At 47.7% G+C, this 13,287-nt stretch overlaps 1 protein-coding gene across 2 annotated transcripts in view; it reads left to right on the forward strand.

Moving 5' to 3' along the window:
* The window catches only part of PTDSS2 (phosphatidylserine synthase 2), a 40,726-nt gene extending 29,018 nt beyond the window's left edge, over positions 1-11,708 (forward strand). For both annotated transcript variants that reach the window (XM_087739425.1, XM_009463638.2), the window contains exons 8-12: positions 676-794; positions 1,349-1,463; positions 3,443-3,588; positions 8,777-8,962; positions 9,204-11,708. In XM_087739425.1, coding sequence (XP_087595551.1) covers positions 676-794; positions 1,349-1,463; positions 3,443-3,588; positions 8,777-8,962; positions 9,204-9,348 — 711 coding nt within the window. In that variant the 3' untranslated portion in view covers positions 9,349-11,708. The remainder of the gene's footprint in view (positions 1-675; positions 795-1,348; positions 1,464-3,442; positions 3,589-8,776; positions 8,963-9,203) is intronic.
* Positions 11,709-13,287: the final 1,579 nt, after the last annotated feature.

A 13,287-nucleotide genomic window follows, 5' to 3' on the forward strand; every position in this document is an offset into this window, starting at 1 on the left:
TTTATTCTTACAGTACGAGCTCTTTCCCAAGCTTGTAATGATTTACTACATGGTTGTATTGATAAAAGTAAATGCATTATGTATAGAGACATCAAGCAAAGCTATTTTGCCTTCAAAAAAACGTAGGAAATTAACACTCTGTGCCCCGCTTCTTTGAATGCAGAGGACGGCCAATTTTTTTTCAGCTCAAGAGCTCCATCTCCAGAATTAACACGTGGCAATAAGACAGAGCATGGGGAGAAATCCCGTGTCTAATTTCACATCTTGAGCCTGGAGATAAGTCATTTCTTTAGGAGGCAGCCGGAAGCTTAAAGAGCATGTCAAGTTATTGGGCATAATAAAATCCAGTCCGTAGGAACACGTTCAGATTTTCTTTTTGGTGTATTTCTAAAGTTCTCAGTTAATAGCGTGGAGTTGAGCTGATAGTAAGTGGGAAGAGGTCTGTTCTGTAGCAGAATTAATACAGCAAAAGAGGATCTGCGGAACACACTTGCTTTATGTGAGCAGACGTGGGCAGCTGAGGCTCTGCTCCTGACGGCTCACGCGCCCCTCTCCTCTGGGGGCGTTCGGTCCCGGTGGCCGAGAGCGTGTCGGCACGTATGGGTACCTATAGTCTCGTCCCTCTACAGGCTTCCGTGTTTCTTCTCCAGCATCACTGTGTTTTTCTCCTTTCAGTGGATCATGGATGTGATCTTATGTAACGGATTAGGAATTTACTGTGGGATGAAGACTCTGTCTTGGCTTTCTTTGAAAACGTACAAATGGCAAGGACTTTGGAACATTCCTACATACAAGTAAGCTGGCGTAGAAAGTCACTCCGCAAGCAGCAGCACAGCGTAAAGCTTGGGCCAGTGCTAAAGGTCTTGGTTGTTGAAAGGTGTTCTGTTGGGGTTAATGTGAATTACAGAATTCACGTGTGTGTAGATGACTCAAGTATCTAGTAACTCTTTCATTCCCAGCAAGGATCTGTTTGGTCCTTGTGCAAATAATGCATTCCCTAGTAATCAGAACTTCGCAGTAATTGGGACGCTGCAACTTAAAATTTAATAAATCCCCTGTAGCCTTGTACCAGTAATGAGCTACCCTTTCCTGTAGTGTGTCTTTGCTGAGCAAAGCAGAACTGAGGAACTGCTTACTACAGTGGCTGTAGTATATTAAAGTTTAAAATGATAGTCCAAATAACAGGCTTCTCTCTAACTCAGAATGTTAATCTCATTAAGTAGTAATTTTTATGAGTAAATGGAGGCGTTTTGCGTACGTGAATTGGTGTCCCAAATGGAAATGTTAGAAGATGTCCCTTATGTGCTCTTTCTTAAAATTGCAAGAATGTGTTCTGCTTTTCTTTCAGAGGTAAAATGAAGAGAATTGTCTTCCAGTTCACCCCGTATAGCTGGGTCAAATTTGAGTGGAAGCCAGCGTCCAGCTTACGCAGATGGCTAGCAGTTTGTGGCATAATCTTTGTAGTAAGGAAACTTCTCTGTCTTTTCTCTGTCATTTGATGTAATGTTTTGTGACACTCAAGCAGCTGTACAAACAGTAACTTAGGCTGAAACTGCGACATGGTGATGTTTCTTTAGTTGAGGCTGGAAGAGATCACTTCTGAATGTGGCAGAAAAGGTGTCTGTTTCCATGTCTCTCGTTTACAGATTCACTGCATAAATATTTGCTCTTGCTTGCTGAACAATGTTGATTGGCAAGGTGAGCAATATAAACTGTGATCTGCCATAATTCAGCAAGTAACTGCTGCCACCAAGACATGGGCTTTGGATGGAAGTGGCTTGTTTCTCTCAGTCTTAAGCAGATATCTATCGCATTTCATCTGGAGGGGGCTGCAGCCAAGGCCTCGGGCTTCTGTACGTTAGCTCTGAGCAGCACGGCTCCTGAAGCGCACAGTTTTGCCTCAGATAATATTTTGAATTTGTATTATGGGAATGCGTCACCTTGACTTCATAACTTCCATTTCACAGTCGCAGGCATTGCGCACACGACACTGATAGGGAGGATACCCTTGGCAGTTTAAGTGCTTTTTCCCCACTCCTGCCTCTTGTCAGCCGGGGGACTTTGGCCTTTGTGCTGTCCATGGGATGTCACTTGGCTCTGCTCTGAGCGACTCAAACCTATTTCAATTCAGCAGCTGTGAAGTTTAACTAAAAAACACTTCTGGTGGTTCCAGAGACAGTGGGCATTAACCAGTTTCTGTGTTACTGCTATGGTACGGGATATAACCCCGCGTATTTTTTAACAGTTGCTAGAACAGCATACCTTTAAGCATCTTGAAATATGTGGAGCATGGTTTATTTTGGGGTCTGTCCAGTGAAGCGCCCTGTTACAGTTTGCTGAGTGGGACACGTTAGTCAGCTTGGCGAGCCACCGCCGCCTCTCTCTCGCAGTAGCGTTGCATTTTACGCCGATGTCAAACTGCAGACCTGAGGCGCTTCAGGAGCAGCGTGCTGTCTGTAAGTACACAAGCAGCGTTCAGCAGCGCCAGCAGTGAGTGCCAGGCAGTTTGCAAACTCAGTCGGTTGAATACGAGTTCACATCCCCTGATATCCGCTACATAAAACGTTTGCCAGGTTCACACAGCACAACAGACTTGCTGAGGCTCCCATAGTTTACGGGAGAAGTAAAGTAAATGTGCATGCAGAAATAAAATACGTGTTTCTCCGAATGGTTACTGTGTGCATACTCCCAGCTTTTTGCACCCTGAAGAAATCGGGTTTTAGGTGCTGGAGCAGATTTTGCAACTGAGTGGTTCCATTGAATTTATACTAGTCTTTGGTATAATAATGCTTCTTTTAGCAAAGCCTAGCTTCAGCTGACAGTTTATAAGCAGCTTCAGGTATTGGTTTGCTCTTTTGGATTAAACAGTGCTTAATGCCATTTGTTATAATTTCTTTTGAAGTGAGAAACTTGTGTCTGCTCGCTCACTTAATGACATTGCCAGGGCAGCTCACTTGAGAACACTTTGCTATAAATGTGTAACCAATTCTCCTAAGTCGGCTTTGGCAGTGGCGTTTGCATAGCTGTAAAAAAACGAACCAAACCAAAAAACCCCAGGATGTGCTGCGTATGCCTCTTGTTATTTTGGGGTTCCCTCAGTCGGATTCGAAATGATAGTGAAAGGACAAGTTGTTGCCTTTAGGATTTGTTATCAGTAGTCTGCAGGTACTTCACACTCCCGACAAACTTGTTCAAAATTAGAGGCAGTGCTTGTCCAGGTTTCTGTTGTGTTTTTTTTAATACCTCTTCCAACACACAGAAAATTTTTAAAACCCCAGCTGTCCTTGGTCGTCGTCGCAGCTGGTGGTGGTGCGCTCGGTAATACTGAGTAGGAGTTGTGGCGTTGGAGAGATGGTGGGGGGAGTCATGCAGGGAGAGAGGGAGGTTCCAGGCTTCATTCAGTGAAGTCTTCTGAATGTAATTAAAATGTCCTTTTTCTCAGTTTTTATTGGCAGAGCTGAACACGTTTTACTTGAAGTTTGTCCTTTGGATGCCACCAGAACACTACTTGGTCCTGTTACGACTTGTCTTTTTTGTCAATGTGGGAGGTGTGGCTATGAGGGAGATCTACGACTTCATGGACGACCCGTAAGCCAGTCCTCTTGTGTATATACCATGTCAAGCTTCACTTGCTTTGTTTTGAATTTGCTCCAGCTTGTTGGCATCCATCTCAGGGCAGTAGTTCAGTTTGTCGGGGACAAAAAGACCTAATCCCAAAGCATCTGCTTTGTGTTCTTTTGTTTTGGAGGTAAAATTCTGACTACATCTGGTTAGAGAACAGCTGTTGTTAAGGGCATTCGATGTGCACTGTTTTTAACCTCAGTTTTTAATAAATGATCACTCTTTTGAGAACGTAATGCGTAAATTAGCTGGAGGGCCACTGGCTTGTGGGCAGAGGAGTACTGAACTCCACTTTCAGATTGACAGCCAGGAACTACAGTCCTTAGATGTACCTTCTAAGGACAACAGGGCCCAAACTAAAAAAAAAAAAAAAAAAAAAAGTTTCTTAAAGGCGCTTCTTTTCTTGAGCTATCTTCCAACTGGTCCCTGGTCCTCTGGAGCTCTTGTGGCACCCTCTTGCAGATCAGAGGACGCTTTATAGCAGAGTGTATTGAAGGCGAAGTGCACCCGTACACAACAGTGCATGTACTTGCAGACTGTTCCTACTTAAGCATCATATTTGTCCTTGCTGCTTTTGTTTCTGCAGACCATGTAAGACCTGAGAAAGCTTTGTTCTCAAAATCACGTTTTCTTTTAAGTTTTAGTAGTAATGTCACAAATTGCCTGAGCCCACATCTTAAGTCTAAGACAACGTCTGGCTTCAAGGGATATTTCATTGTCTGTCGCTGACCAACGCAAAAAGTGTCTGTGTTCAGAATTTAGGGTTCCAACCTTCTATGAAGATCAGTTTCCCTTGCAAGGCTTTGACTCCTAGAACTGGGAAGAAGGGTCAACCCACATTGCTTAGTCGGATTTCAGGACATTCAGCAGTGGCAGGCTGCCCCTGCCTTTGGTGTCGGACCTACTGGTTTGGGACGTGCCTCCAACTCAAAGGTAAGAAGAGGTCTCTGCCTCTCATTGGTGAGCTCCTCTCCTTAGCACCATTCACAATCTTCTGCTCCTTGTGTTTGGGTTGGAAAAACTCCTTTGCCCTCGGTTCAACCACATGGCATAACATTGAAATGTAGGAGAATCATCAGTCACCGGTGCCTCATTGCTGATTCAGTTTGTTGCCATTCTTCCAATGAGCTGGAGAAGTCCATCCAGCAAGCCGAGGCTCTCATCTTGAACTGCATGTCTTCATCATTGCCACCACCACCCACTGTTCCGTTTGTCTTGGTGGGCAAGGTGACTAGCCCCCTCGCTTCTGAGGTTCATGGCTCTGCTTGATGCCCCACAGAGCTGACCTCATCAGACTGTTCTGGCAAAATGGCACAACCTAGCATCGGGTCTTACCTAGTATCTTCTCTGCGAAGGCTTTTGCAACTGGGCTTCGATTCCTTCATGCGCTTCAGGTCATCCAAGCAGAGATAATCCACCCCTGTTTTACCAACTTAACGGGGTGTATTTTCACTTGCACGCTGTTTTGAACCAAGGAACTGTTTCGGATTCTTCCTGTTGTGTTGTAGGGAGAAGCTGCTGGGGAAGAGCAGGCTGTACCAGAGGCTCCCAGCTAACAGCATATGAGAAAGCTTCCTGACCTTTTCCTTCTGGAAACTCGCTCAGCTTCTTAATGGACAAAGGCTGGAATATTCCATTGACCTTCCTTGTCAGAAACATGGCTCGTTGCCTTGTCTGGTAGTGACGGGATTGTCTGAGATAAACCAATTAGATCTCTTCAGCTAACCTTGCAGTATTTAGTCTAGAAAGTAGTGAAGTTCAAATATGAAGACTCTCTTTTTCCCATTCAGGACTCTTAGTATCGGCAGACAGTTCTAGGGCGTTGCTTTCAGGAGCTTGGTCTGAGCATGGTGACAATAAAGTACCTAGAATTGAAATAGTCCAAGAAGAGGGGTGGTTCTTGAAGCTTTTTCCAGCTCTTACATACCACGCTCCTGTTGTGAACAACATGCTGCCTCTCAGTTCTTGGGGACTGGCTATGTGAAATGTTCCTGACCAGAAATATCTCGATGCGAGAGTCTGTAGCATTTGACCGTGTCATATCTTCCTGGTTTCTAGTCTTCAAGTCTCTTCCAAGGAGTCTGCATTGAGGCCATGAATTTTTATCTCATTCATCAAACAAAAAAAGGACTTTTCTTTAAAATCTTTCATGAGTAGAAGGGCAGGAAACAAACTCTCTTCCTTGGCAGCTTGAGGTTCTGCACAGCTCTTCTCTTGGGGTTACCTTTAATTCTTTTTTGTCAGTGTGCCGTCATAAGCTAGTGAAAGAAAACGATGGCAAACGAGGAAGCAGATCAGCAAAGCAGAAAGCTGACCTTGTCATCTGAACAGCTTGAGCTCACAGTGAGAGATTTGCTGTTTCGTTTTTTCTCTCTATCCATGTGTTAAGGCTGGTTTCTGCCCATTTAATCTGTCGTACCAGATGAACCACCTGGAGCAGTTTCTGAAGTCCTTTCATCTGCGTTGGCCTAGGCAGGATACTTTTTTAAATGGAATGCAGTCATACCATCTGCATCAGCAGTAACCTACGCTTGATTTACTGCATCATATTTTATTCCAGAGTATTTCGACAATTTTGTGTAGTTTGAACTTACGCATTGGTGTCAAATAGGACTCTCAGGCCTCATGTTTAAGAAACCGTGTGTTTTGTGTGCTTGACTTGCAATGACTCCCCTGGATTCGGGAGAGCGAAGAGAAGCTCTGTTTGCCCTCCATGCTTAGATCCCTTCCCAGATCTGAGAATCCAAGGGGATGTAGTGGAGCAGATATGCCTGAGCACCAGGAAAACACCTGCTAAAGGAAGGATGCTCTCTCCAGTGCAGCTGCTGGCATCTAATGGGAACAGGGAAAGAGAAACTGGGAGCAGATGTGCAGTTGCAGCTCCCTCTGCCCCGGCGCTACTGGAGATGCCTGGGGCCTGTCCTGATGTGTGCGCACCGGGCAGCACGCTAGCTGGAGGCGGCAGGGCGGCAGGCAGGCTTGTTTCTCTGCCTAGCAGAGGGAAGCATTAGCAGAGCAGCCACTCTCCAAGGAAATCCTAATCAGGGATTTGCGAGGTGGCTTCTCTTTCATCCACTGCATGGCAAAACCGGCAAGAAAATACGGCCCGAGGAGCTTACGTGGCTACTGAATATCACAGCGTTTACTAAATCAGTGCCTCGGCCAGACAGGAGGCTGTGCATCACAGCAGTCGTAGACCAGACTAGAATTTCCCATTGCTGCAATGCCCTAGAAGTACTGCAGAGGTCATCTTAACACGTCCATCCCTCTCTCCCCAGCCCTCTCTAGGTTTGTTGTATCGCCTTGCTCCACGTCTCCTCTGTCCTGCCCCAGTAGTCCTGCCACTTGACACTGAATTCTTCCTGGATGTGTTTCACTTCGCACCTTATGCTGTGGCAGGAATGGAATAACACAGTAAGCTGGACAAAAGGGAAAGGACCCGGTAGGAAAACGTACTTCAGAATACACTGTGGTCAAGTGAGAGGGCAAGGCCCTCTGCAGAATAGATGCTCCCTGTGATTAAAGCAGAGACACCTAGAACAAAGGCAGAATAAGGAGTAACAGCAGGCAAAAAGAACAGCCGCCTTTACGTTTAGTTGGTGGTGCTTCTATTTGCGTGGTTTCTCTCGGACACCTTCAGAGACATAATCATCAGATAATGTAGCAGGGTTAGGGCTAACAGGAAAGTGAAGGCTTCTTTGTGTGGTGTTTGAGTAAAAGACACCATCCAAAGGCTGTTGAGAAAAGTTGTGTGTCCTTGCTGGTGAAACAGTTTGTGGTTATGGTGGTCGAGGGTATTGCTTTTCTCAAGTTCAGTCTTCCTTGATTCAAATCAGTTGGATTTCAGGAAACATTAATTAAATCATGCCTTTGAAAAAAAAAAAGAAAGAAAAAAAAAAAAGACATACAACTTCTAGTAGCTTTCTCTTGGTTCTTTCCTCTAATGGGAATAAAATCCTATTTTAGATGCAGAAGATGGGTGATGGAAGAACAAAAATTTAGTCTACCAGGCGGGAAGTGATGTACTTGACTCTGTGCTGTTGGATAGCACATCTGCAGGCACAGTGGTGCTGCGGTGCGCAGGATTTCGGTGCAATCCAATGCATAAAAACCAGCTTGTTCTGTTGCCCAAACAGAACCCCGTTTGATTACTGACACATGAATCATCTGGTCTGTCAGGTCAGTAAGCTGTAAAAACGTCAGGTCTAGAAATGACATGAACAGACAAGGTGGAGAAGCGGAGGATCTAACTGGATTAGATGGAGCAACTTCCCCAGGTTTCTAGCGATAGGCTACTGCTCGTGAGGGTAAGGAGGTTTCCTGAAAGGTATTCCTCTAGGTATTTTGGTTTGGGGTATTTCCCGTGCAGGAACAGGTGACCCCAAAGATGGTGTATTTCCAATCTCTCCTTCTGCAAGCAGAGCCTCGGAATAGATGTCTGGATTCTACTGCAGTTTAATTTCTGGCATTGCTGATTGATGAGTCCTTCACTAGACTTGTACATAGCACTGCAGCTTCTCACTGCCTTGTCTGGGACTGCTTAAAAACAAACCCTGGGGACTGAATATTAATCATGTATTTGCCCCGAGGCTGTGTTGTCCTAGAAGTGAAACGCCGTCCTTGTGTCTTCCAGTATCTTGCCTGTTTGTTATAAGCTTGCTTCTTTTAAAATCTGTTCAGAGATCATTAGTGACAGGTCATTGAATACCTTTTTGGGAAGAGAGTAAGTTTTGGAATGCAGTTATACAGGGGTTAAATATGGTTACGGCAGTGTGACTTGGCATTCGCAGAGGAAGTCTAGGAGTAGGGCTCCTATTTTGTACCGTACCCTGAACCTCAGCTGATCTCGAGCTGGTCAGGTAATTGGTTTATGTGGTTTTACCAATACCCTGAAAATGGGGATAGTTCCTTGTGTCGCCTGATGATGCAGTTTAACTTTTCGCGTATTTTCAGAGCCTCTCGGAGGAAACTGAAGTGATACCGACATGAAAGTCATCAGCCTGTGTAGGCTTAGTACATGTGTAATCCAAACTAGACTTTTAGAATTGTGCAAAGTTGAATGAAATTATTACCCCAGCTGTCTTCTTACGAATATTTCTCTGAATGCTTAGTTTTACAGCAGTAGCTTTGTTTTATCTGTGCCTTTATTTTGCAGGAAGTTCCATAAGAAACTGGGTCAGCAGGCATGGCTGGTTGCTGCTATCACTGCCACGGAGTTCCTGATTGTCGTGAAGTACGATCCATATACGCTCACGCTTTCTCTTCCGTTCTACATTACCCAGTGCTGGATCTTGGGGATTATACTTGTGCTCACCTGGACAGCCTGGCGTTTCTTCATTCGGTAGGCAGCGTTTGGCGTGCGACATTCAGGTCTAGCCTGGGTCTTACGGGGGGAGTTCTTCTGGACACCCGTTCAAAAGCGCTTCTTCAAATGCATGCCGTCGTTGGCCTTCAGTGCCTCCTGAAGACAGATTACAACTCTTTTGGATGGCTAAAGCCGCAGTGGTTTTGTGTAAGAATTATTAAATACCAGCATTGTTTATTCACATCACTAGTTCACATCTGTGTGTTTTTCTTTCTAGTGACATCACCTTGCGGTATAAGGAGATAAGGCGACAGAAGCAAGAGCACAGATATGAAAAGGACAAATGCTTGAGCAATGGTGACGGACACTCATCGATACTGGAAGAACAAAACGGGAACAAACTGAGGGAGAGGAAGCTCTGAGCAGCAGCCAGAGGGCTCAAAGGAACTCGTAGTGCTCAAGCTGGCCTGGTGGACAGTTTCAACCTTATCCTACCTAACTTGTAATTTTCATTGTTAGCTTTCCAATGTGTGGAAATCCTCTCGGGGAGAAGATGTCACTTTGACATACACACCCTTTCTCCTGACATACACCTAGTCAGAGTCGGAGAAAGTCTGTGTAGAGGGAAGTCAGAACCAGCACCGCTGCAACGAGATGGGATCTTCATTCAGGCGTGTCGTACGTCTTCCCTGGAAACAAGGGGTGGAGACAAGGGGCTTTAGCACAAAGCGCAAAGGGAATCTAGCTGATCTGTTGCCAGTAAACTGTGAGGTTTCAATGTTTGGGCATTGGGAACACTTGTTTTGGAGCCTACAGGTACCAGACACAGGAAACGAATTTTTTTCTGCTGAAACTACCTTGAGCTGTGGAGTAAGATTGTTTGAAGTGTTCAGCCACCAATTAACAGAACTGCAGTGAGATAAACACAGGTAAACTGAAGCTTGTGAACAAGTTGCGTAACTTGCACAGAATGTAATACAGAACACTACTGTTACAGCCCCTTAAGACGGGGCTTATTGCCTTTCTCTAAACTGACTTTCAACATCCTGGAATAGCCTACAATAGTTTTACGTTGTATCACAGCTCTAGGGAGACAGACAGCTTCTCCTTAGGTTTCTTTTTTTTTCTTAGTTTTTCATTTAGTCTTGGTCATCTCTTAAGTGTAAGGGGAGGTTAAGTAAGAAAGGTCAACCTGCCTTTCCTTTGCTTCGTGGAGTAAAATGTATTACAAGCGGAAAACTGGGAGTTACTCCCTCAGTCTTAAGTTATTTGCCTTATTCTCAGCTCTTTTAGTTTGCTTACCAAGAGGGTTTCATTCTTGGTGTCTGCTGTACGGGACACGTCTGGTTCTGCCATCCTTCAGAGCTGCCCCGTTCCTCCCAAGGTAACTCCAGACCGAGCAGTCTCCCGAGTCCGACTGGAGAAGGCGTTGTCTGCAGCCACGCACAAAATAGCTGTCACCGTGCCGCCAGCCCTGCCAAAAGAGCGAGCTGAGGCAAAGTGCATCGGTCTTCCCCAGGCGCTGCGTAGCAGCGGAGGTCTGCAGGCCAAGCTAGACAGCAGTTTTGCTGGTGACTCAGCATCTAGGAAAAGAAATTGGAAACCTGGGCTGCGTTTGGGTTTTTTTTTTTTTTAAGTCATTATTCCAAAATGTAAGTGCTACACTACACATCAATTTTGTAACCTCTGCTCTAAGCCTTCGCATCGGCGTCTGAGGCACTGACGTAACCGTAACCATATCACTTTTTAAATACTGTCATCTAATCTGGCTGTTAAAGGGTATTTTTCAGGGAAGTGTTTATCCAGAAGCAAATGACATAAACACCACCAGTAAAATGTCAAGAGTGCAACCCCAGACTTCTGAAGTGGCAGGAGACTTGCAGAGCCGCTGACTAGCAGACATCCGCATTTTTGATGCGTTTTGGTCTCGTACGTGAATGACAACCAAAATCTGCATTTCTCCCATGTTTACAGGGTGACCCAAATACTTGCCAGCCCTAAAGAACGGGCACTTAGCAGTAGGGCAGTCCTCCGCTAATCGAGCGGTTTGCTTGCATCCGCATGGCTCAACGGATGAAGCAGGGTTTGTGGGCCGGGGGCTGCCCCGCTTGCTGAGCAGACGGAGGAGGATGACCAACACGAGGGGTAGCGTCAGGCTTCTTTCTCGGATATGTACACCGTGCTGTGGATAGTCGCTCAACGGCTGCTCTTAAATGCTGGTATTTTGCTGCTGTGAGGTAGTGAAGAATACATGGCTGCGTAACTAGATGCTGACAAGTTTGTGAACGGGCAGAGAATGCGGAGCGGAGCACATATTTATTTCTATGCCTTTCCACCCGGAGTTGTTCTAGTTCCAGCTTTAGACCAGTCTTACGAACTGTTCACTAATCGTTTGGTAGCTCGTACCAGTGTGTTGTGCTTGTGTAGTCCCAGCTGAGCGAGGCTCAGGTCCGCGTATCTCCATTCTGTCTGTGCTGATTCACGCCGTGGCCCCCGCCATCTCTTCGCAGGACGGCCTCCCGGGTCTGCCGCGGTTCGGGTGGCAGCAGGCACCCCGGAGGGCCTGTCGCACCCGCCGCCTCCTCCCCTCCCCGCCAGAGACCCACTTCTGTACGTTTGAAACGAGTGGTGAAGAATACCTGTTCCCTGGTAGCGATTCTGGAGCTTTCACCTAATACATAAACCACTGACTTGTGCGTCTACATCCCTCTAAACAGCTTTTATGGTTAGTCTGGATAACTGAACCGGTGTAATAAAGCGATGTTTGCTGGTGTGTTCTTTGGTACAACGTGTGCCTGCTCGTGGTTTGTCTTGCTGGTCGCCTCGCAGGTGGGACTGGGGGGCCGAGGGGGCTTGGTTTGAATTCCCCTCCGGCAGAAAGGCTGTCGAAGGCACCGGCGCTGTCCCTGACGGACGCTGGGCCGTACGGTAATGAGCTTGTCCCTGTTTTCAGAGAAGGGATGTCACAAGCCCTTGGGCCACTGTTGGAGTTCGGAAATGCTTCTTGCAGTGCATTTGCAAGGCGATCTTCCCAGTGTGAAGGGGACTCGGGCTACGCACGGCACGGTCAGTAATTCGTAGTCTCGGTGCTTCCCCTGCAGGCTGATGCCTGGTGCGGCCGGTGGGCTCTAATTGCAGTCTTGCCGGGTTTTAGGAATCCTTTTGCGATCATCTCTCGGAGGAGCACTGAAAAGCAACTTCATACGGAGAAGATGAAAGGACAACTGATAAGCCTCACTTAAATAGCATTTGGGGTGGCATGAAACGAGACCATGCCTGTGGAGATGAGAGGCAGCGGTCTCCCCCTTCCGCACGCGTCTGCGTCTTGCTGCGCGTTTCCATAGCTTGCCTTTGTCAGAAGACTGGAGCAAGAGGCCTTCCTCGTGAGGGTATGCCCTCGTATTTGTAGCGAGGTTTACCAAAGGTAAGTTGTTGGCTTTAAAAAGGAAAAACGCAGGGAACGGTTGGGTGGGCGAGAACGTGCTCCGCTAGCGCTGCCCTGGGTGACCTCTCGTGCAAGCGGTCAGGGGACTTGGCCCTGCTTGGGGGTGCGTGGTTCTGATGTCCCTCGAGCCCGCTTGTGCGGACTGTCGTATTTGGTAGGACAGGATTTTAGGTGGTGGTTCTGGGTTTGTAACGCTCTGATAACAGCCCGGGAGGAGACCGCCTGCCCGCGCCCTCGCTCCCGTCCCTGCTGGCCCGTGCTGCGGCTGTGCTCCGCGGCCCGTAGAGGCCGGTTGTTCCCCTCCGCTCGCTGCCCACGCAGCTTTAGGGACCACCGCGGCCGTGGGGCCGGAGGCGGCGGGGCTGCCCGGAATTCCCCACTGGTGCACGCCGGAGGTGCTGGCCCTGCGTGGGGCCGGGTCGGGCGAGGGCTCGGGGCAGCAGCTGCTTGGGAAGCCAGCCGGCAGCGACCTTCGCTTCGTTCTGCCGACCGGCGCTCGAGGCGCCCGCGGCACGGCTCGCGGTAAGGGCCAACCTGGGCAGCCAGGAACGGGCTCGGCGCAGGCGGCCTGTGCCCCGCGGTGTGTGACGTCTGGTTACCAGCAGCCTGGGGGCCCACCTCGCCACCCTCCTGCCCCGGGCGCTATCCAGCCGCCTGCCCTGCCGGGAGGCGGCAACCAGGGCTGCACGAGGGCTTCTTTGCTGCTTTTTTTTCCCCCCATGACTTTTTGGTCCTGTGCTGGCCTGTGTGATGCATCATCAGCTTCTGACACAAGTATTCTGCTCTCTTGGTTTTTGGTTTTTTTGGGTTTTTTTAAGCTGGCCTTGCTAAGCCGTGCCTAGCGAAGGAGTGGGCAGCAGCCCTTGCTCTCCCGCCGGTGAATGCCAGGCGCAGGAGCCGCAGCGATCCTGTCCCT

Source organism: Nipponia nippon, unplaced genomic scaffold, assembly GCF_047370975.1.
Source record: "Nipponia nippon isolate SJK-2023a ecotype South Korea unplaced genomic scaffold, ASM4737097v1 scaffold_10, whole genome shotgun sequence".
Taxonomy (NCBI): Eukaryota; Metazoa; Chordata; class Aves; order Pelecaniformes; family Threskiornithidae; genus Nipponia; species Nipponia nippon.